The sequence below is a fragment of the Takifugu rubripes genome, chromosome 21 (assembly GCF_901000725.2).
Source record: "Takifugu rubripes chromosome 21, fTakRub1.2, whole genome shotgun sequence".
NCBI lineage: Eukaryota > Metazoa > Chordata > Actinopteri > Tetraodontiformes > Tetraodontidae > Takifugu > Takifugu rubripes.
Genome location: NC_042305.1, coordinates 8,760,663 through 8,784,924, shown reverse-complemented (window position 1 = coordinate 8,784,924; position 24,262 = coordinate 8,760,663). Strand labels below are relative to the sequence as shown.

At 44.6% G+C, this 24,262-nt stretch overlaps 1 protein-coding gene across 6 annotated transcripts; it reads right to left on the bottom strand.

The window, feature by feature from the left end:
• Window positions 1–1,539: 1,539 nt before the first annotated feature.
• Window positions 1,540–18,844, bottom strand: gnb1l (guanine nucleotide binding protein (G protein), beta polypeptide 1-like). 6 transcript variants are annotated; one of them, XM_029829449.1, is made up of 11 exons: window positions 18,730–18,765; window positions 17,641–17,970; window positions 17,420–17,562; window positions 16,553–16,614; window positions 14,614–14,683; window positions 14,137–14,285; window positions 13,872–13,997; window positions 13,560–13,722; window positions 11,617–11,709; window positions 7,627–7,842; window positions 1,540–2,732 (listed from the first exon to the last, which is right to left on the bottom strand). In XM_029829449.1, the coding sequence occupies exons 6-11, from the start codon at window positions 14,244–14,246 to the stop codon at window positions 2,454–2,456; spliced, it is 987 nt and encodes a 328-aa protein (XP_029685309.1). In that variant the 5' UTR covers window positions 14,247–14,285; window positions 14,614–14,683; window positions 16,553–16,614; window positions 17,420–17,562; window positions 17,641–17,970; window positions 18,730–18,765; the 3' UTR covers window positions 1,540–2,453. The 6 variants fall into 6 exon arrangements, with proteins under 6 accessions (XP_029685309.1, XP_029685310.1, XP_011613716.2 ...); XM_029829450.1 differs by lacking the exon at window positions 17,641–17,970 and having other exon boundaries at window positions 18,730–18,747; XM_011615414.2 differs by lacking the exons at window positions 17,420–17,562; window positions 17,641–17,970 and having other exon boundaries at window positions 18,730–18,844.
• Window positions 18,845–24,262: the final 5,418 nt, after the last annotated feature.

Below are 24,262 nucleotides of genomic sequence, written 5' to 3'. Positions count from 1 at the left end.
GGCAGGACTTGAGGATATTTTCCACTGTATATTTCCACACACGAGCTGAAATAAGCTGCAGCGTGTTTTCCACAGTCCTGAGCTCATTTCAAGCAAGATGTTTCAATTAATCCTTCAGTTAACACAGCAGAAGAGCCCAACAGGCTCCTCCGAGCGCACAGGCGTCTCGCGCTAAGTACTTGAAGAATGAAGACGGAGACGATGCAACCTGAGGCCTGGCCTAACACTCAGCTGCATCTGGAACATCTGGAGTGAGACCGTGGCGACAGTTATTGGAAACAAGGCCACCGGTCCCCCACCTTAAGAATGAAATTCCATTTTTTTTCCCCGTATGCGTGTGCGTGAGGCTGCTGACGGACGACATCACAGCTGGGTAAGATCCTCGACACATCTGCGAGTCACATTGGAACGAATAAATAAAACCATATTAACTGAGAGGAGACAAATGAGTTTTGGCTTATGCATTTTTTCCCCCATCGTTGCTCTAAATAATCAGACACACCCAGACACCCAGAGGTTTGCGGAGCGAAGCAAGACAACCGGGCGCACTACGACCTGTTCCAAAACAGGGCTGAACTCTGACCCCAGAGGCCAAAGAAGACATGCGGTAGGTGATAACTGAAGCACTGGGGCTATTGTCCACAGGCTCTCCCCGTCTCTTTATGGACTTCCTAAATGATCCATTATGAAGTGATTTACGAGGCCGGCCGCCGCGCCAGCGAGCGTCTCCTAATGCTGGCAGACATCTGCACCAGAGTTTGATTCATCAGAGGATGGACGGAAGCAGGCCCAGGCCACGTCTTGTGTTTGCTCAGAACCAATAGGAGAGTGAGGAAGCTGGTTTGAATACAAGATGTCACCAGCAGGGTCAAGAACAAAAGGAGCAGAAGAAAAACAGGCCTTCGGTTAAGTCAGCAGGGGAATCAGTGATTTCATTAAGCGGTTTCAAGCTTTAAGGGAAATGCTACAAGTGCAAATTGTCTGAGACATAAACGTGATTAAGGCTGAGAAGGAGCAGCAGCCGCAGTTTGTCGGTACTTTCTGAGCACCTCAGCTTAACGCAGCGTTTATGAAGCAGAGCCTCCGGCGTCCGAGGCCCCGACCTCCTCGCCACAGCACGCCGGCCCCCGCGTTGCTCCGTGACTCGGACTATCATTGATGGACAAAAAGCCAGCGTCTCAATATGTTCATTCATGACGAGACCCCTGGCCCCGCTCTTGACAAATGTCTCCTCAAAACGTCTGTATTTGGTTTTTACGCATGAAGGGGAGCTGGAATAAAGGAAGGAGTTCATCCTGGATCAATTCCAGCATTTATGTCTTCAGATCATAATTTTACTATCATCAGACCAGCCAATAAATGTTTAAAAATGGTGATGTGTTAAAGACAATGTCCTCAAGAACCTGATTTGTGTTTATTGACCATTTAATAGATGAACTAAACTTCATTTATTTAGAATTAAGCTTATATGTTTAAGCCGGTTTAGTTTGATATATTTATTCACATATTATGTATTAATCAATAATGAAACAGTTTTTGAGTATTAAATAAACACGCATGTTTTATTAAAGATTCACATTTAAGAACTGTGAAATAAAAACTCTGGAATGTGATTACACAGCCAATAAAGACAAATAAGTAATTAATACAGTTTCCTTTTGGTTCAAATGAAAGTTTTTACATTTACTGAAAATAAATTAATCTTTTAAAGCAACGGACAAAAAAATTCTCAACATTAATGTGATTTAGCCTCTCAGATTTGTATTTTCTTGGGTGTAAAATACTGTGCACATATGAAATTACTAAATTCTGAATCATGTTTTTCCTTTAAGCTTACACTTTTGATCAATAGGACATTCATTACGATTCTTTATTGATCCGTTATTTCTGACACCACAAACCTGTAAATGCAAACATTTATGTCATTTTCATAATAAGTAGCAAACATCTTCTCATATTCACCTCTGAAACCGAAAACGCCGACCTGGCAGAGCATCTGCAGATTGGAACTAAACCAACACGTCTCTGTTTGGTTGTCCCTCCCCTCCCTGCTGTGATTAACCTTGTTTGACAAATACGGCTCAGGTCAGAGCGGAGAGCTTGTGTGTTAAGCCGAGAACCACTAGAATAACAACGCCAGATTACATAGCTGCTCAGGTGCGTCGTACACCTCAGATTCAACTTCACTGGAGCAGATCTCCTATTAGATAAGTCAACACAATCGCATAGCTGCACGGAGCGCCACAAAAGGCTTCGGCAAACAGCCGCAGACTAATGAACTATTAGCTCGTCTACCTTCGTCCCACAGCCTCACTTCCACTGGCCAAAGCTTCATGAGCTCCTGAAGCCAAGTGAGTAGAAGAACTGTGTCAAAGTTTGAGCAGGTTACTCCTCTAGTCAGTACCTGACTCGCAGGAGGCGCTAAAGGCAAACCGCAGCCAAAGCCCAGAAGTTCAGGCCGTCTTTGGTTCCTCACTGAACACAGACCACAGGCTGATCCTCTGGTCTTTGGAGCCAGCAGCCAGCAGCCTCTGCCGGGGGTCCTGGTGGTCAGAGAAGGCAACGCTTTGCACCATATCTGTGTGGTACTTCAGCACCGCCAGCGGCTGCAGCTTCTTCCACCCGAATATCCGCACGCGGTGGTCCCAGCCGGCCGAGGCCAGGAGTTTATGGTCCCCTCTGAGGCAGAGCTGGGAGACGCCGGGGTTGACCAGCGTCACGCAGTCCTGGAGCTGTAAAAGCCAAGAGAGGGTGTGTCTCAGCAAGACCACATGAATGCACATATTACTAATGCACGTTCTGCACCTGCACACAGAAAGATCATTTGGAGAGCATTTGCAAATTTAAAACAAATCTAGCTTTTGGAACTGTGTAAACCTAAAAAAAAAACCATGTAATCATGATATTTATGAAATGAATTATAAAAAAATAAAAAAAACATCAGACAAACAAGACCAGCAGGTTTGATTGTTGCTGTGTAGGAAAGTGAAGCCAAGATAAACACGGAGGAGCTCTCAGCTGATCTGACGGCTGAGGCCAGAGCGTGAGGTGTCGGCTGAACCTGCCCTTAGACTCCTTAAGCTCAATCATCAGCCATAAAACATTACGGCGCGGGGGCCGTGAGCGGATCTCTCGGCGTGCTGTTATTTGGTTAGGAGTAATGGAGGCCTAATCGGGAGACACGACAGGGCTCGAGTTGCCTTTGTCGAAGGCACCGTGTTGATGAAACGCTTGTTTGCCGAAGCCTTGTTGCTTTTAAGCGCTTCGGATGAATTACGTTCCCAACGAAAAGTTTGGTCGGCGGGAGAAGAGACGCAATAAATAACGCGCCGTACGTTTGCCTGTTAAAGATTAGACACAGCTCCCTCTGATCTATAGCGTCCCATGGCCGGCATCAATCTCTATAAAGGGGCAACATTTTGACATATTTTAATGGATGGTGGTTCAGACCAGGATCTGAAGGGCCTGCTGTGGTGGGCATTCCTGGGGAGCGAACGTGCTCTTCCTGCAGGCAGGGGAGCTCTGCGGGGCCTGAGGATGTGACACAAACATCTGGATATGAGGGCTAAAATCAAGCTGGACAGCGTAAAATTGACTTCATAAGCTGTGTCTGGGGAGAGTAATGGCCTCGGAAAGGAGGAGACGCTGGAGAATTTATCTGCACGCTCCTGTTCCGGGCAGGAACCGTCCACCCAGCTGCATGTGGAAGATATAAGCCAGGTACTCAGAGCCCGAGCGAATAAAGCGGAATGCTAGCGGGAGAGGAATGCCATTGATCAAAACAGAGAGCCCCGTTCCCAACAAGCTGCCGTGCGATTTCCTTTCTCCATCTTGTCCATCGGCCCGTCTGTGCTGGTCCTGCAGCAGAATGTTGGTTAGACCAAACAAGCTGAATATGCTGATACACAGAATCCTGGGGGGGTGACAGACTGTTTGGATCTTCGTTATTACCTCAAGAAGTTGGTATGCCCCTGCCTCTGTCCATCTGGTTTGCATTACAGCCCTGATAATGATGGGTTTAAGTGTCTGTTTTTGTTTGTTTTGCTTCCCTTAGTTTGTGTCAGGAAAAGGCATTTGTTTCATTAAAGGGTCAAATGGAAGTAGTAAACAGCTAATGCGGCATGAACGGTCAGTCAGCAGGGCTGGATGGATAATTGTTTTTACTTTCCACAGTCTGATGATGAGATCTGCGTAGTTTAACCGCTCTGAGCGTTTCAGGGAAAAGTGCCATGGGAAATTTCACAAGATCCTATTGTTTAAAAAAACAAACTACCGCTCATTTTGACTTTGATGCTAAGCTAACTTTAGCTGGCTGGCCTTTTCATAATGACATAAAGAGAGTGGGAAGACAAAATTACATAATTCTAATGTATTGTAAAGCTGTCCAGAGAGAAACTCCAGGGTGAAAGCAGCCATGACATGAACAGAGAGGGACTGTTGTGCTCTCACCAACGCATGGGGCCGACCTGGCTACCAAAACAAAAACAGAGAAAAGCTCCGATTACGACACACAGAGGGATACTCTGACATTGTTTCCTGTTGGGGATCCATTACGCCACCATATCTTTACAGAAAAAAACCCCAGTTTTACAATATTAATGTCCAAAAACGTAACCTTCTTACATTATCTTTATGTAGCGATGGAATGTTAATTCCATTTTCAGCAGCATTGTTTATTGTGGAATCGTACCTCTGCACCATAAATACACAGCCCACTTTCAGCACTGCCATTAACCAGAACTTTAGGTGGAATGAAATCCGTTCAGTCCAACCGGGCAGTCGCGGCCCGTTTCATCTGACGCCACATTTTTCTTCTCGTTTCTGTTACCATCTCACACAGTGAAGGGCTTCATCATTCTGGAGAGCTTCTTGCTGGAATTATATTTGTAGCCTTCTAGAAAAGAGTCAGTTCTGCTCAACAGCTGGGCCCACTAGGGGTTTTTTTGTGGCGTAAATAAGATCCAATGTCAACTCAACTTCCAGAATTCTCTTTTGTAGCATCTCACCAGCAGAGGAGGTGTTCAAAAGGAGTGTCGACTTGGCAGATCCCGCTCAAGTCTCCGTTTTTCTCCCCCTCGGTCTTGGCATGGATGTTGGCCTTCACACTCACCCAGTGAAACGTTCCGTCATCGCTCACTCACTCCAGCCGAGCGGCTGGGAGGCTTTTCACAGGTATTTCTGACACGCCCTGTCCCTGAATCACACTCGGCGGAGGGGAGATTACAGCCTTTTGTCACCTTGCCTGTAGGAGCTTGGCTCCGGATGACAGGAGATGGATGTGTCAAACAGCTGAGTAACCCCATTCAGAAAAGAGGGAAGATGATAGAAGGAAAGGTGGCAAATAAAGAATGCGTGCTTTTTGACTATGGCAGGCACTCTCGTGAAAACCTTGCACAGTGACAGTCTGATTTCATGTCTGCTGTTGATAGGAATATTCATTTTAAAGTGAAGAACGTGAACAGGGCCTTGTCCCTTGAAAATCAAAACTTATATTTAAATTAAAAGCAAGACTTTGGTGACAGTTTGTTGGTATTTCCTTCTCCCAAAAATCGTTTTTAAAAAGGTTATGGTTGTACTGAGAGAATACGGCTGTGAGGAAAGGTGCTGGAGGCCGGGGTTCCACCTGTACAGACCTGTCATCAGTCACAGAGAAAAGCTCACCGTCAGCCATGCTTGATTTACACTGCTAATCTTCCTCTGCCCCCGCCTGCTCTCTTTTTCCACCCTGAGAGCTTTGCCTCTTCCTTTGTGGAAGAGGCCTTCGCTGTGCTTGACACTAGGCTGGAGTGGACACCTCAATATACGTCCATCTGGCTTAATAGCTTGGAAAGCCTCAGACATCCGCGCCCTCGCGGCCTCAGCCCTTAAAAGATTGACGGTAATGTGGACTAGCTAAAAAGGAGGGAAAAAAATGCTGCAAATGATACTTTCCTGAACTGAGAAAGCAGCGGTCCTGCCAGGTCAGGCAGCAGATAAAGGCATCTGGGAGCCATGTGTAAAACGTTAACCTCCATTCCTGAGGCTATCTGGTTTTCTCTGGACTTGATAAGCTAACTTCACAGCCTTTCGGCTTCACTAAATCATAACTGCGCTGTGTAGTGTCACATTCAGTTTGCCCCGGGTTGCGGAGAAAGCATCCATCTACCCTGCCAGCCAGTTCCACCATGCTGGACTGTATCTCAGGGTTAATTTGTGGGAAGTGGGAAGCTGCGGCACTTACAGCCTCCTCAGTCTTTATTGCAGCCTCCCACTGTGAACTACTGTTCCCTTTACAGCAGATGTGTTTTTTGTTTGGTTAAGGGGCCTCAGAGGTTTTGATATTTTTATTGCCTCTCTCGGGTTGTCCGTCAGGACCCCGAACCTGGGCCGGCCACCCCGCGGGTCCTCGGCTAGACAAAAATACTTTTGTGGGAAGAACTGAGGATAGCTGTCTGGACGTCACACCAAGTTGCACTTCGGGATAATTTAGAAGTCCCGGTTGGATCCTTTCCCTCTCTGTGTGCTTTTTTCCTGTCATCCTCATCCTGGATTACACACTGAATCAATATTTTGTTGCATGAGGAAAATAAACTGTATAACCACCGTCCACATGGTTTCAGTATATTGAATCAAATCCTTATGTAGTGTTTGCAAAAGGGCATTTTTAGCTTCAACAAAAAATTAAGTTTTGCAAATATTTCTAATTCAAGCATTCATTTGTCTAAAGCCAGAAAAAATAATATTGCTTTTTCAGTGGAACGGCATACCAGACTGTTGTGCATCAGTTCCTCTTTATTGAATCGGGGTGGTCGGCTGCAGGATGGGACCGCTGTACTTCTAATTATTTTGCTGTGGCGGGCAAAGCCGAGTGTTTCAGAGTATCCCAATATAAAATAAAATGTTACATTATCTAAAGTCTGGCTACAGTACGTGTCAGTGAGTCAGTGTGTGGGTGGTTTGAATGCAGAGTGACGGTCTGAGCCCAGTCCTTGGCCCTGCCAATGCTGTGTAACCAGCAGCTGATTTATGGCCTCTGGAGCCCCGCTGAGCCGCTTCCTCTCCGGCCCCTCTGCGTTCTCTAGTGGAGGCTGCAGAAAGGTGACGCTCTTCACTGTTACTCTTGTGCTCGATTTCACGACTATTTGTCGTCCTTGCCGTGTGACAGCTTATTAGCAAACAGGAGGGTCGCGACCCTGACGGGGGCATTTCAGTGGGATTGGGTGAGATGTTGCAAAGCGAAAATATTTCACGTTACTTCAAACAGTCATAATAATGTAATTGTTTGATTTCAATAAATATCCGGTGCATAAGTACACTCTGGTTATTTTAGTTACTGCACCTTTATGATCAATGTAACTGATCAAGGTCAATAGTGCCAATTCAATTCCAGTGTCAAAGCTGCCATATTGGCAAGAAGCAGAAGAGGAAACACAGGCGTTAGAAGCTTCTCTTCCATTTCTTAATGACAGTTGTGGCTCTTGGGCATCTTGGCTCAGAAAATAACTTTTAAACACAAAATCAAACAGAAGCTTAATTAATTAGACAAATTACACCAGTGTTTACTTGCAATCCCGAGACATTGTTGTTGCTGTGGGCCCGTAACAGAGCAGACAGCACTGCTACCCCTGAAACATTTCTGCTGCTGACCTGTAGGTTCTGTTGTCTGTCCAGAGCCCAGGAGGCCAGCTTCTTCTCCGAGGAACCTGAAATGCCCCTCAAACGCTCGGTGTCAAAGGTCAGGCACATGACTGGCTCGGGGTGGGCTTTGGCTGAGCTCACAGTGGACCTCTGGGTTACGTCCCACAGCAGCAGCGATCCGTCCTCATATCCAGCCAACAGAAGAGGTCCAGAAGTAGCGTCTGTCTGGAGCAGAGGGAGGATGATAAGAGAAAAGATGAAGACAAAGAGAAAAGAAGATGTGAATGCAGAGTGGAAACACTGTGTGGAGGTGGCAGCTGAGTGGAGCAGAGGTTATCATCCTGGAAGCTCCTGCTGACACTCAAGGCTGTTGTGGGCTCCATTCATCAGCCTGCTGTGCATAGCTCACTTTGCTCCTCATCTGTATTACTGACCCCCAGTCAGTACAAAAAAATTACAAATGTTTCACTTCTGTTTTCAACTTGGTTGATAAGGTCATATTTTCACACTATATCCCATTTTAGCTCATTTATTCTGATTCTTAATGTAAATATCGAGTTTCTATGATGTAAGCGTTTGCACCAGTGGCATTAAGGACTCCATACCGTCTGGAATTTTAGGGGATATTATTATCTTAAGTAACTTTAGCTCCGACTTCTTCTACAACATTGTTTGTTAATGTTTATCATAGTTTCTCAGACTTTAAAAAGAAACGACACAGCTTCATTAGCTATCCATTCAATCATTGGCATTGGTTTTTACATCCTAAAACAAACTCAAGTCTGTACGCACACGACACTATTGCTTCATTTCCATTTTGCCCCGGGATATTAGAGACCCAACCGCAATGTTTACAACTGCTGGAACCATCAGCATCACATGAAATGAGCTGAAACCACATACACAAACAGTCATGAGGCACAAAACCAGAACCAGCATTTATGTGGAACAGAGACCAACGCAGTAAAAGGCTTAAAATGAAATTCTATTCATGCAGGAGGTGATAAACCCAGTAGATGACACAGGTTCACAGGCATCAGCTCTGCGCTGAGGTTAGATCTGTCCTACAGTGTGTGAAATGGCATCCGTGGAGATGCTGAGCCGTCTGGAGGAAACGCGGAAGAAGCGGACAGGGAGCAGAAGAATTCTGGGCATACACGTTAGTCACCTCCCTCCTGTTCATCTGCATTCAGCTGTATTCTTTGTCTGTAACCCAAGAAGGATGGAAAAGCACACGGACTCTCAGCACAGACATAAACTTGTTCCCGACTCAGTTTGCAGTGCCACTAACCCACTGGTCAAATCACGATGCCCTGCAGAAGCAAGAAAGAAAAGAAATCTCTTCCATGTTATGCTTCCATCCATCTTCAGTTCCTCTTCTCACTTGACGCTCTATATTTCTCTTCTTCCATCTTAAAATAAATTCTGGACATAGCCGTTTATTTCACCCAAACACGTCAGCGAGGACGAAGGCGAAGGGATTATAAAAACAAATAAAAACAAGTAAAAATCAGTGGCCCCAGCAGGAAGCAGGCCTAAGCGTTCCAGGCTTGGGGCCCTCCATTTCACTTAACTGTAAGACCTCCCTGATTGATGATGTCATGGGTCAGAGGTCAGGGCATCCCGGGTAGACACCTAATTCATTATATCCTCCACCGACCTTTCTAGAAGAGGGTTTTCTGCTGGAGTGGGGCTGGGAGCTCTGGGAGCAGATTCATCACCAGAGAACAGCTGGAAAGACAGATGGATGGAAGCTGCTTGAAGAGATGGGACCAGAGCAGGGTGTAATGATACCGGGCCTTCTCTAGACTGGCTACTACTCAACGTGTTAATAGACATGTGCTCCATTTTGTCATTACGGTAATTATGAGCATCGTTATTTCAAGCAAACTTTTCAAGGCAGAAGATTAAAGTTCTATTTTTTAGGCCTCTTTCGAGTCCGACAGTCACTCGTGCAACCAGATGCTAGTTAGGCTGACAGCACGAAGGAAGTCGAGGTGGTTTTGTTGACCTTCACGTAATTCTAAGACACTTGACCTACAGATTTTTGCTATTTCTTCTAATGAAGCTATAAAACAAAATCTGTTTTAACCCATTAGTGTTGACCTGCTTACGCCACTACTGAGGAGATCCTTACCTATTATCTGCTATGCCTTGTGTTTGAATTGAGAATGAAAATAACTGGATGTTGGTCATTTCTAATTTCCCTTTACTTCATTTTCTCTTTTCATCAGTGATCACTGCCAGTGTCAAATACTATAGAAAACATAAATAACATCTCGGTGTAATTAGAGGAAGCGTGTGGGCACCATCCAGAGTTTATTGTATACGAAGCCAACACTTCTGTCATTTCCTTATGTGGGAAGCTAATTCCGAACTGGAGACCAACAGCGTGTGTGCTCATGGAACCGCCGCAGGGCCTGCTTCCACATAAGGAACCAATCGTTTCCTCTGCTTTTCGTCCTGGTCCTCCATGATGTCATGGCCACGAGGCAGAGAAGTGATGAGCTGAGAGTGATGGATATCTGTATAGGAACATTTCCTTTTCCCCGCCAGCCTCTGTTCACATTAAACGTCTTGCACATCATACATCAATACCATCCCCCTGGCCAATTCACCTCCAGACCCATATGTGGAGGCACTTTCTTCTTTCATTATTCACTTCTTTACAGTGAATCCTATTGAGGAGGAAAAATCAGAGAGCTTTGCCACCTTTTAGACAAAAGGAATGATGAAGGGAAGCTGAATAGAAAAGAAAATGTGGTTTAACACCACATTTAATCTTTTCCATAAACGCTAGCAGGAGAGAAGGCTTAAAGGAAAATGATAAATCTGTTGGTGAGTCTGTTTTGGAAATAATGGCTAATCAGTACTTGTCTCGGCCCTGAGAAGAACACAGAGAGGGATAGATGGTGAGAAGGAAGATGGTTGTCAGTGCCCTCTTCCTGATGCATGTGTGACGGTGAAAGACAGGGGGGGGACAGAGGTGATGGTGGCAGCTGCTGCCTCCTGCTGTGTGAGGTTAAGGAAACAGTGGGTAGCGTACAAGCATGTGATGTGAGCAGCAACATGAACAGTTTCTCATATGGCTGACAGACAGAGTCACGGGTAATGCGTGTGTGAAAGACAGGTAACACACACAGAGCAGCCTTTTCTGTCTTTTCCCACTCCGTAGACGTCCCTAGCTACGCGCTCACTGTAACAGATGTCTCGTCCCTGTGAGGAATCAGCTTGAAATGATTTAGAATCACCTAGGCCCTTCTGCTTTGAAGTCTGGCAGCTGCCTGCACGGTATTACGATGATATTTTATTCATTTATAACAATATAATTGATCATTATGTTTCCTGGCACTCAGCGTTGAACCGGCATGGGTTCATAACTCAGATGATGAAAGGCGGATGTACTGTCAAATCAAAGGCAGACGGAGAAGAGAAACACAAACAGAATGAAGTAGTTGAGCCGTTTGAAAAGGTTTACGTGTCTGCAATAATTTCACCTTTGTGACTTTTTAGCTGCACTATTGCAGGCTCTAATTAGAATTACAGGAAACAAGGATGCGTGCACATCACATAGAAAAGAAGCACTTTCTCCATAACCAAAGAGTTAATATTTAACCATTAAAGTAATTACAGGGTCTCCTTATTTGTTGGAAAATAAAATCTTTCCTGGAGCATTTACCAAACAGAAAGCTCGCTTTTTGACTTGAGTTGGATGTACAGCTGCAGGCTGATATATGGCTGTGAACCCCCAGCCCTTCCAAAGTGCTCTAATTACAGTAGAGCAGTCCATTGCCAGCTGAAAAGAAATGCTTGGAAAAATGGCTCAGGACAAGTTATAAGGTTGTAAATCATATACTGCCTCTTTAATGTTCATTTTTGTCTACTTCTATTGTTGTCACAGTAAATCAGAAGGAAGCAGCTCAGCAAGGATTGAAAATAACGTGAAATGAGCTAATATAGGTAAACGTGGCGAGCATCTGGGGGATGCGTGATGCTTACCTGAAACAGCTGGATACACATGACCATGCCCAGCTTAGCATCCGGTACCAAGGTGCAGACCAGGGTTTTACTCGGGAGCTCCATAATCTTAATCTGCATTGAACAATCAGGAAAAAAGAAAGTAAATGCATCCCAAATTTCTCCCTTTATGTAAAAGTAAAGTCAGTGAATGAGTCTGTTTCAGGAAGACTTGCAACATTCAATTCTAGCATCAATGATTTCTGGAATATCAAATGTATTTTCACTTACTTATTTTAATAGCACTTAAGTATTATATCAATCACACACACACACACACACACACACAATCTACAGTAAACCATATATCCACAAGCTGCCTGCCAAATGAGGATTTGCTTGTGTTGCAACGACCTGAACTTGTCAGCAGTTCAGGACCTCCACAGATCAGAGGCTACTTGACCAGCAGCTCATGCAGCACAATGCTGTCTATAATAAATCTGGCTAAACCCCGAAACTGTGACTAAAGTGGTGTTTTCCTGTACACACTGGCACTGATTTTGATAAAACACACGCTCTAATGAAGCCAGTGATAAAGCGCGTGTAGCCAGATCACTACCAAAGCTTGTTTCTTCGATGATCCACATATTCATCCTCATTAGACCTCAGCTTAAACATCCCTTTAAGGGAGCAATCAGTATTTTAGCACGGGGCCACATCTGTCCTGCATGTTTACCTCTGCGTGCCTGACAAAGGGCCTTTAAGGACTGCTCTGTGCCTCAGGTGATCGTGGTTTCGTATGTGACATCACACTGCCCATAAATAAAACGCCCACAGGATTAATTAATGTTTGTGCTGCAGGAGCCGTCTGCTGGCAGGAATCTCACTGTGAGCAGTAAACAGTAAAACCACCTGAAGTAGCCAGGAAGGAAGTAAAGGTATTTTGTTTTCTTGGTTGCAAATATGCTATTGCCAACAGCAAGTAAATCAAACCATTGTGCATTATTTCTGGAAAGACAGCTCACATTTCTTATAAAACAGTTTAATTCACTGTGTGTTTATTTGCAGACACATGAAAGATGTTGTCTCTGCTGTTTGCGTCTGTGGAGCAGGGTGGGAAGAGTGACAAAATCAAACTGTTGTGGGTTTTGGTCTACCTCACATGGGTGTGTGTGTTTCTGTCTGGCTGTGTCTGTTAGGACAATGGCATTATTGAGGTGCTGGAGTCACAGGCGCCCTGATGCCTGGCCTGCAGGACTGGGGTTAGCAAAGGCACGTTTGGCTGGATCAGGTGACCATCCCGACCCTTTCAAGTATGGCTTCTCTACAACGGAGCAAGTAACATGAATCTGGAGCCAATAAAAGAGGGTTGAATCGCTGGCTGTCCTCTTCCCTGAACCTGCTTTGGTCCAAATGAACAGCAAAGGATTGTGGGTGTTGAGCTTTAGCTGTAATATCTTCTGTGATCCTGTTGCATGCAAATTCCTCAGTCTAGGAAATCCATGTTTGACTATAAGATTAGATTTTAGAGGTGCATGAGAGTCTGTCACACCTGCCTTGGTAAAGGTGTTGGAATGTGTCACCAATCTATCACCAATATCTAGAGCAAAAGGACGTCTAACTTAATATTAGAGATACACATATGGGACGTACCACAATACATCCATCTGTACGATCACGATAAAACTGGAAAGATTGTTCTTTTTAATGGTTCAACCAGTTCTAGATCAGATCGAACATCCAAAAGAGATAACAAGTCACAAATATTTCAAACAAGAAAATTGCCAAGAACCAGTTAAGACTCACACTGATGGCATATACGTCAAACAGGCTGCGACGAATGCGTCTGTTAAATAAATATTTTTATTTCATCAGGAAATGTCCTACCACTGATAAGAAAATACATGCAAATGGCACCTTTAATCTGCCTGTTTGTCACACAATTATTTAATGCTGTAGGAACTAGAGCAGATGAAGGTTCTCACCTCCTCTGTCTGCTCTCCAGCGAAGGCCAGCAGATAGTTTCCAGGGTTCATCTCCAGTGTGCAGCACTGACAGAAACCGACGCTCCCCGTCCACACAGAGTCCACCACGTCGCTGCGACCCTCAGTCAGGTCCCACAGGCACACCTGCATGTCCCGGCCTTGACTGCTCCCATCAACGCAGAGGCATAAACACAGACCGATGACTATACATCTGCCGTTTCTTTTGGTTTCCACAAAATTACTCGTGGAAATGTAAAACAACTATCAGGACTAATACGGACAGAATCAAGATATTAAGACAAAGCCTTTCACCTGATGAGTGTACTGGCCGTCTGCAGCGTGCTGACCCAGATGACAGAATTCCCTGAATGGCCTTCCAGGATCTTCTGAGCTCTCCTGGTGTTCAGGTTCCACATGTGGATCTCACCTTTCCCTGAGCTACAAGACCCAACGGGTGATTTCAACAGACTGGAAGTTATGAATCATGCAATTTCTGCCGTGCAACATTTCTCTGGCGAATTGTCGTTAAGGATGTTAAAGTTTGAACCTTTTTGAAATGCTGATATAAATGACTAACCCAGAGAACAGGAGCGGGTAGTCCACATCGGTGCAGCTAAAGTGGAGCGTGTTGAGGGGCGCTCCAGCCCCCCTCAGGGTGTAGACGGGGGACGGTGGCGAACGAGACATCCTCAGATCATAAGCAGTGGAACCTACAAATCATGACATCTGTGGGAACAGACATGGAGAGTGGAACTGGAAAAGTGACAAGTAATTTGGAATCCGAGTTCCTACTGACTTGGCTGTGCTGGCAAACACTGAGCAGCAACAGCAAGACGCTCCTCGCTGCCTTGAAGCCATTCCCATCCACACAGGAGACACCTGCGTTAATTTAATGTCTGTACTTTCTCTATTGTTAAAAGTAGCTACAAAGCCTGTGGCTCTGTCTCTTTCCGTCTTCCTGCAACTCGTCTACACCTCTCTTACTCAATGCATCATAAATCACAGCCGCCGACAGTTTAATTACTGTAAACAGACGGAGATTCGAGCTTCTTACCCGTTCTGCAATCAACAGCCGTTGTCCCGGAGGCAGAAGGAGCAGATCAGGCTTTTATGCTGGTTGTAGGCTGCTCAGAGGAGGAAACAGAAGCGCCCACAAACATGCAGAAAAGATAGGGGGAAAAAAAAATCAACATTAAGATATAAGCACAGTTATACGGATGTAAATGACTTCAGAGACCTTCCATGCAACACCTGGCAAGACCACTGTGCAAATTTCAAATAAATACGACACCTGCTAAGTGTTGTGAAATACAACACAGAGATAATAACTGTGCAAATCCGTTTCCTTTAATTAAATAACAAGTTGTGTGTCGTGAGAGGCAGATGAAGCGAATTCCATCAAACAATAAGTTCAGGACAAACTGTTTTACAAGCAACAAGTAAATGTCAGTGATTAAGATGATGCTACGTATCCTCTCCTCACCTTCATATAAGTCATCCAAACTAATGAAGACAGCCTCACTAATAAATCCTCTCTAAATGCCCCCAAAACACTAAACAACCCCTCCTCCACTTTTACTTCTCATAACCCTTGCTCCCTGCAATCAACAGACATTGAAACTGGACCCCTAAGCATTCAGTGGCAACTCATTTCAGGAGGTTAGTGGTTAAATTGGCCATGTAAATCTGTGAGGCATAGAGACAGGGAGCTCAACACTCTCTGACTGATTATATGCACAATTCTTCATTCCAGTGGATGCACAGTGACAGCTAAACTGACAAATTTGCTTCTAGAAAATATGAAGAAAGTGGTGAAAAATGTCAATGGTGGGTTTTGAGAAGGTCTTGAAGTTAAGCTGCCTGTTCTAAGAATGTGTGGGTAAGGCCACATTCCTGAAACACAGTCCTTGTGCAAGAATGTAACAAGGTGAGACTCATCCTGATAACAGGTGGATTACCCATTCCTTATCATCATCTCCAAGAAGACCGACACTGTCCTGTGAGCAACAACAGTAGTCTGAGACTGTCTGTTTTTATTTGCTCAAAGGTAGGGGGCTGGAAATCACTGATCATTGTCAAACATGGTCGGCCAGTGGGGAAAGTAATATGAGCAAAATGATATTGAAAAATAATGGCTATACCCCCTCTTTCCACAGGCGTCAGCACACTGAAAACCCCCCAACAATAGGTCTGCTGCGCTGACTGCAACTGAGTCCCTGCAAAAACCCAAATGCAAACATGGTGGCTGCCCAGGAAGGGAGAGCAGGACACTGTAAACAAACAGGACGGTGGCAGGATGTCACTCAAATCTATTTGCACAGACCTTAAATTGTTCTCTGCTCACAGGGAGAAGCAGCAAAGCAAGTTGAGTTGGGGCTTGAGATATCTTTACACTTATTGCAATATACATGTCTTTAGAGAGTCAGCCTGCAAAACTGAGCATGGTTCTCGACAGTGGAGAAAGACACTGGCACAGAAACATGTTGCGAGTCAAAGACAGGAGTTAAAAACTCGAATAAATACAAAGTATCTCAATCAACATCTCCACCACAACAGAGCTTCTTTCTGAAGGCAGAAAGAACCATAAATAACGAGCAGGGGGCTGGTAAGCATACACAAAAGAGAATTTGTGGCAGATGTCTCAGTTCTCTAGACTCAAGACAGGCAGATAGGAAAAATGACTGTACTTTGTAGCTGCATGTTTTTGTCCTGAAGTTGTATGAGCCAAAAATCCAAAAAAGTGTCATTGACAAAATCATTACCAACCATTATCGAAGGAGCTATAATCCTGCACAAAATTGGCTTTATGAAATTTTCTAATCTTCTATGAAGATAAGAACATTTCATAAAGGCCCAATATAACCGAGAACTTTTTTGTTGATGATTGCTTTCCAGATTCATCTCAGAAATCAGAGAGCTGGCTAACAAGCTAGGACTAATTACACTTGTGTGGTGGACAGTTCATAATAAATCAAAGTGACTGATTAATATACCTGAGCTGGCCATGAGAGCCGGTAAGAAGAGGCAGGAGAAGAAGATTGAGGCACTGCTGGCCCTGTAACAGATAAGACAGCTCTGAGTAATCTGACTCTAAGTCTGTGGATAAAGGCAGTTTGTCTCTTCTTGGGCCGTCTGTCCACACCTACTGGGCAATTAGGCCTAATTATGAGAGAAAGGTCCGCTTCCCCTTCATGTTATTAAATAAGAGCCGGGCCGCTTCGCCAAGCATCTCTCAACACCAGCAAGGGGCTGGCGACCTTCAGATCAAACGTAGCCACTATCTGTGCCCACCCCACCACCACCACCTTGACTGCTGCCCTCCACAGCATCGCTGCACATGACGGGAGCGGAGAGGGTATTCCTTATGATATGGGGCATCAAAGTGTTGGGGGTTTTTTTGGAGGGGAGGGGGGGGGGCATCCTGTCCACATTCCTCTGTTGGGTTTTTAGTACTAGTATCATGTGATCTGCCCCGTGTCAAATTTGGCCATTCATAAATAAGAGCGGGAATGGTGGTGGCAGTGGGGGATATGCAGATCACAGGGGTTTATTACAGAAGCTTCATAAAGCTGCAGCTTCACCGGAGCCATTATGGAGGTATGGTATCCTGAGATCATTCGCTGATATCTGCCTTGTCAAATATGAAATCTGAGCTGTGTGATGAAAACGAAAAAGTAGATTACACATAAATCAAGAGCTAAATTCTAGTTTCAATGATGGGCTTCAAAAGGCGGCTTTGACAAAAAAGTGTTTTGTGTCAGAAATATGTTTGGCTTGCAAAAAAAAGGGCAACATTTTTGAGGGCCAGAAGCTTGATCCATCCCTGCCCCAGATATTACCCATTCCGTTGTTCTGCATACCTATCAATCTTATCTGCTATTTCCCAGCTTTTCACCATCTTGCCAAGTGGGTGCTTCCACCTTAGCAGTGGGCGACCTGGCTCTCCAATCGTTAGTCAGCCCTTCCCCCAACAAATACGGATACATCTGAGGAGGAAACTGACCTGCCAAATAGAGACGGGGGTCCATTATAAAAGTCCAGTTACACAAACAACATGGGAAGTGGCGAGGAAGAGACACACCCTTTATTGTGTCTTGGTGGGGGTTATCTGGACTGGATAAACAGTCCGGCTTCAGATAGCGGCTGAAGTCCAACACAAGTGCTCCAACACCCACTGTCAGTCACAGATCCAATGAGTAGGAAGAGGTGGCATTGTTCGTGTGAATAGCGTGAATGCTAAGCAGGGGCCATAGCAGATAAGGGCTAAATGCCTTGTGGGTGTCATTCAGGCAGGCACTGATGGAGCACTGTGTCAGAGGGTCCTGTTTTAGGAGGTGCTGAATGTGGTCAACAGGTACCAGGAGCCTTATCTGTTTGTATTATCATCCATTTCCTCCATGAGGTCATTTACCTGAACACAAAAGGATAAAGAGACACAAGAGAGTTGACAGCTCAAGTGTCATCATACATCGCCACATTGGTGAAGGGCCTGATGGCGTTCAGATTGGGAGGGATTTTTTGGTTCTTAATCCAAAAATGATGAAAATGATAGGTATTGTGTGCTATAGTCACACTAAGACACCATGTCACAGCAAAATGAGATGTTACACTTTGTCGAACAGCACATCCTTTTGTGGTACAACTGTCTGTCATCTTCAGGGGTGTGATGAGTAAATTCCTGTTGACCAAGTAATGGATGGTGAAAGACTTGTCACCCTGGAAGTTACGTGTCCAACTCTACAGCTTCCAGAGCAGCATGGTAAAAATCAAGAATAGTGCAAATTATACATGGTCTTACTGGAGTTAAAACCTTAAAAATATCAATATTAAATTTCACATTTTTTACATCCGCAAAAGGCTCTTCAGTCAAAGCAGATGAAATAAAAATGATGATGATGATGATGACGTTGGTTTAGGTACCAGCATGATACATCATTAAGATTATTGAAAAGGGACAAGTAGACACATATCTTTTAGTTGTACAGAGTTAATTTAGTCATTTAGCGTCTCAAACAAGCATGTTGTTTATGTAGCTTGCTAGGAACAACTTACAATATCAGACTTTTATGCCGTTATTAAAGGCCACTCGTTACCATTGAGTAAAAGACATATGCTACAGTTTAAAGGAGCTTTAGTAAAAATGAAAGAAATTTATATTTGTGATAGATACCGGTGTTTAGACACTTGTCAGAAGAATCGAGCCATTCCTGATAGAAGGATCCAAACTATGCGCCGGAGAGTCAAAGGACCCACAACTACAGAGTGGGGGTTGTCCAAAAATGTGCCTGTATAAAAATATCTGTGTTACGTCATTGTGCAGCGCAACCTGCCTCTCTCTCTGTACTTTGCATTCATGCGCAATAAACTGCATTTTTGATACATATTTAATAACTTGTTTAATTGACTACATTATTGGAAATAATGCAAATGTAGTCTGAATGTGAATACATGTGAAAATGTTTCAATTTGCTGAACTGACGAAAATTAATGATAAACATCAAACTTTTACTTACAAAAGGCGCCTGCATGAACAGGAGGCTCTTTATTTTTGCTTCATCCTTTTCATTCTAATGGAGAAAAAGAGACAGAGAAAACCCATGGGCTCTAATCCACTGAGCACACAGGCCCCTTTCATGGGATAGACCTTTATTTGTTCATTCCTATCATGGAGAAATGACCCAAAAGCCCATCTAGTCCTGAGCTAGAAGATTATATGAAACCAGAGTGTTTTAAACCTCTTCTGTGGCCGTGGATTATATTCAGTCCACCCCTCCACTGCACTCTGAAACAATAACGAAGAAGCTGGTTCAGAAAGAGGAGGGGCACAGGCACAACACAAATACTATCATATAAAGAAAGGATTAACAATCATTGTAATAAGTTTTGGTAGCATCAAAAGATTGTTTTGATTAAATATTTCCAATATATCCCCAGATTTTACCTCTAAAAATCACGTGCAGCTAACGAAACATAAAAAGCGTCGGTCTGTGAGATATCAGCCGTGGGCTTTTGACAATTAGTCTAAATGGAGTTGGTGGGACAATACCCCTCAGCAGGAGGTGGGACAAAGTCCGTGCTGTCTTGCATGGATAGATAACATGACCTACCTCATCATCAATTATTCCTGGCATCTCAGCTTCCTCAGAGGTAGAGAGAGTGTACCAGACAATGCCAGGGTGTGTTTGAAAGCTACAGCCTTGGTCACCTTGAGGAGGAGGAAGGGTGTGTAGCTGACAAGGTTGAGGTTTATATACAGTATCAACCTTCTGACCCGAGAGACAGTGCCCTGTAAGGAAATCCCTGGAATCCCACTCTCACCCCAGCTGGCCCGCTGTGGGGGCAAGCAGGTCGCTTTACAGCTCATCAACAGATTAGAAAGGCTGCAGTTCAGCCTGAGCAGCAGTCAGAATGCAGAGAGGCAAAAATAAACAGAAGTGCTGCAGGCATCCCTCTCACCATGTGGAGGCAAAGGGACGAAGAGTACGTGGTCAGAGACAAAAACTACTGCGAGGAACAATCAATGTGGCGACTCCTGAGAATGACCATAAAAGAATGGATACATTTTCAGAGAGAAGGTACCCTGAATATATGTAGGGAAAGACAGATCAGTTTTACTGATGTGTCAACCATCATTAAGTGGCAATTTAATTTTTGGTTGAGATTTTATGCTAAGATATGCTAGGCAGCTGGTGCCTGATTTAGAAAATAACCCGGGTTAAAATCAAATGGGCTCTCTTGAATTTTTATGAGACAGAATTGCCCTCTAGCAATAAAAAATGTGACACGTCCTGTGTTTTAATCCTCATCTCCAGGTCCTCTCCTGCATAGTTTAGAAAGGCCACATGAAAGGATTTTGTGCAGCTCTGTTTCTCTGGATCTTCTATGGTGTCAGTTGATGCATGAAGTTATCAGCAGAGCAGATGATAGTGTGTATGGGAGTGTGTGTTGACTGTGCAGGTATCATTAAACATGACGGTGAGACCTCCATAGCTCGTGTTTTCCTTGGCCATCAGTGCAGGTGTGAATGGAGAGAACTCAGGGAGGTGAGGAGTGAGTGGCCTGGATGTCATTTTGAGGGAAAAGGAAAATACAGCTTTAATTAATGAATTGTGGTTTGTAGCAGGACAGAAGAAAGCCTGGTGTGGAGGCACTATCAGCACCACAGAGCCATCCTCCCTGGAACAGTAAGAGGAGGATTCCGACGTCAAAAGTTATTATTCTTATCAGCTCTGTTTGAAACTCCTCAGTGATGAAGCTGTTTCTCATGGTCACGATCACTGGCATCAGCAGACGGGAAAATATTATCTACTGCGTGACCCCCTTCACTCAGGAGAAAGTAATGATGGCCAGACATTTTTTTTTTGTAGTTTGCAATAATAATGAAATTAATAAGGTTGACCAACCTATGTAAAAAAAAAATAAAAAAAATGTTTACGCTAAACTATCAAGAGGGCCACCAAAGTGTTGGCAGGCAACCAGTAGAAAATCATGAAATTGAATGCACACAAGTTTCTGCTTGATGAGTGCGTCCTCGTTTCCAGTTGACATAGAACCAAATTCTTTTCAGAGAGACAGATGACACCTGATCTAAAACTGCCTGGACATACACTAATGACCACTCTCGATGCTGCTCCTGCTGCGTCATTTGTCACAGAGGATAACATTCAGGTCGAAGGTTACTGAGTGACAGCTAATTACCCAGCGGGGTGTATATACAATGGTGTGTGTGTGTCACATAGTTTGCTGGAGTGTCGTTCCTCTTATAGGACCGTCTGAAAATGTCGACGTTGTTTTGAGACTACAGAGCAGATGGAGGGCTCTCCACAGCTTTATTTTTAGGCCAACGGGATAACGCCATCATCGCAGCGGTTCGTGCGTGAACGTGTGGCCATTTGAATGTGAGCTCACAGGACCGCTGCCCCCGCAAATTCACATTTGCCCCCCCCCCCCGTAAAACATGCCATGCAAGCCATCTATCACCAGGTCATTGATCAACAAATAAACACAGAGGTATAAGTGCAGCTCGGCAGCAAAACGGTCATATACACACTGCAGGAAGAGCGAGAGATACAGGGAGAGAGGGAGAGAGGCTCAGTCAAAGGCTGCTTGTCCTGACACACAGAGCTTTTTATTGGCTAAACAAGAGAGACAGAATCAATCAGAGAGACATCGACAGCAGCTGGAGGGCGAGTCCAGCGGGTAGGCTGAAACTCATGACAAGACTGTCTTTGCAGCTCATTGTGCGTGTGTGAGTGTGTGCGCTGGCAGACGTGGACATCAGCAGGAACTTCGATCCCTGCCAGTTACATGCTCAGCTCAGGCCCAGACAGTGTCTTAATGCTCCAGCCAGATTCTGCTGCAGACGGAGGAGCTGGAGGTTCTTTGATTTATGGTGATGTGACTCAAGCTGATAACACCAGAGCACCAGAAGACACGTTGGCTGAAGGACACTGTCGACTCAGTGCTCACAGAACTGCTACTTTTCTTTCTGCTCTTATGAAAAAAAAAACAACTAAGAACCACATTGTTTCAATCCAGACTTCAAAAGAATTTTTTAAATAAGAAAAGCCAACAGGGTTCAAACGAGTGGAAGCCTTGTGATTACATTACAGTTTTAATACACGTAGAGTAAAAATTAAGATCAAATAAAAGCACAATTTTCAGCTAATTTAAACTAAATTTATCGGAAAGGGCCTGATGTTCACTGAGGATTAATTTAGTGGTGTACAGCCCTAAAACTGACAGAATTGGGTTATTTTGAAGAGTAATTATCCTCGAGAAGTTCATCATCCATGTATCTTCACTGTCCCAGTATAACCAGTTTTACCTCTCTGTCCCAGTATAAGCAGTGTATTTATGCTCCTCAGCAACACTGGTTGAGATAGAGAGGGAGCCCTAACCAGAGTGCTGGATCAACATCCAGCCTCCTCAGATAAAGGCTACTGCAGCAGCCATGTGTATTAAATCCAGGCCATTCCAGAGGGTATCCTGTTCTCATCAAGGGGCAGATAAGCCCATTTCACAGGCCCTCACCTCCACTCAGCTACTGATAGGACCCCACAAGGGCAAGAACTCACCTCTGGACTTTGTTGCCTCCTGAAAAAGGAGTCGAGACAGGAGGCAGTTGACTGGGGTGTAATTGTAAAAGCTGCAGTTGTAGAGATATCAAAGGTCTTTTAGACCTTGACATTCCAAACAGAGTTACACTGCAGCTCTTTGCTTTGCCTCAGTTTGATACCAGACATTACTAATGGTCACCAATTCGGCTTCCTCTTGAAGAGAAAGTCACCACTGGATTGCACGGCGTCCATTTGACTTGAACTTGTTGAGCTGACATGACACACTGGGTCACCTTGTCTTTGAGGTCTGAAGACCCTTTCTCCCTCTCTCTTTCTCTACAACGCTAAGCTTTATGAGGACCCCCTCCCACGTCGAGGCCCTCCAGAAATCTCAGGGTGACAGCTCTTGAGCCAGACACTGGCGGTACACCAGAGTACTCATCCCTAAAGATAATCCTCACCTAGCTTGAGCATTTCTGTTACGAATGTCATCTTTTGGCTCATGTTTACACAGGTTATGTGCAGGTTTCTCCTCTCCTCCCCTAAAGCTCTGGATGTGGGCCTTTAGTGGCATGTGTGTATTTTAGTGTTTGTCTGAGGGCTCTTCTCCTCCAGCATAGCTGCTGGAGCTCAAGACCTGAAGCCACAAAGGCCCCGTGAATGTCTGACTCACAGACAACTGTCAACGTTCAATGGGCCGGATTAAGATGGAGCGCAGGACCGAGCGCACCCTGACATGTTGACATGTACTACTAAGTGCATTTCAAGGCAGATTTAGCTTGTTTGCGCTATTGTGGAGGGACAGAAGAGACAATTGCTGAATAGGACTCACTGCTGAGGCGGTGGGTGAACTTTAGTCCCGCCGTCTGGGTCAGGACTGTCTTCATTCTCAAGGTGAGGGAGGCTGCTGATCCCGAGAAGGTTCGGGGGTTTCAGAGAGTCTGTCCTTAACCAAACAAACACGGTGGAATTTCTGCCATTGTTGGTGCAGAGGTTTGAGTGACAGGGTTGCGTAGTAGAGCTGCCTGTCAGTCCGACTGACTCTGGGTCAAAGTGGGATCACCCCTCCTGACACACTCAATATTAAGACTTGAGCATCTCCTGAGGATGTTAAAAAGCAAGAAAGTGGACCTCTTACCCATCACTCTGGGATACAAGCAGTTAGGCTGGAAGCCACCCAGGCTTTAACGTGCACTCTTATAATGAATCGACATTGCTGTAACCTTTGCTGAATGTGGTGTCGCTTTGTCCAGCTGGAATAAACAGCGACAGCCCTCAAAATGTAGCCTGGAAAGCAACTTCCTGGTTAGAATCCCAAATGTGATGGGCAATTCCTGACATTTTTTAAATTTAGAAATCAATCCAACCTTAACTCCAGTTGTTGGGTGTCACCATTGGTGTTAATATTCTGGGAATGGTTGATGCTCCTTTAAAATGTGCAAACTAAACGCTGCTTTAAAACAAATTATCCCCCCCCCCCCACTCTCCTGACTACAGGCTACAATTTTATGTTTTGACTTATAATATTGTCTAAGTATTTTTTACATAATGGATGAAAGCCCAGTGAAACCAGCTTTTCCTGCACACATCAATACACATAAACACACAAATCCACATGTAGCACGTTATTTATGAGCAGCACAG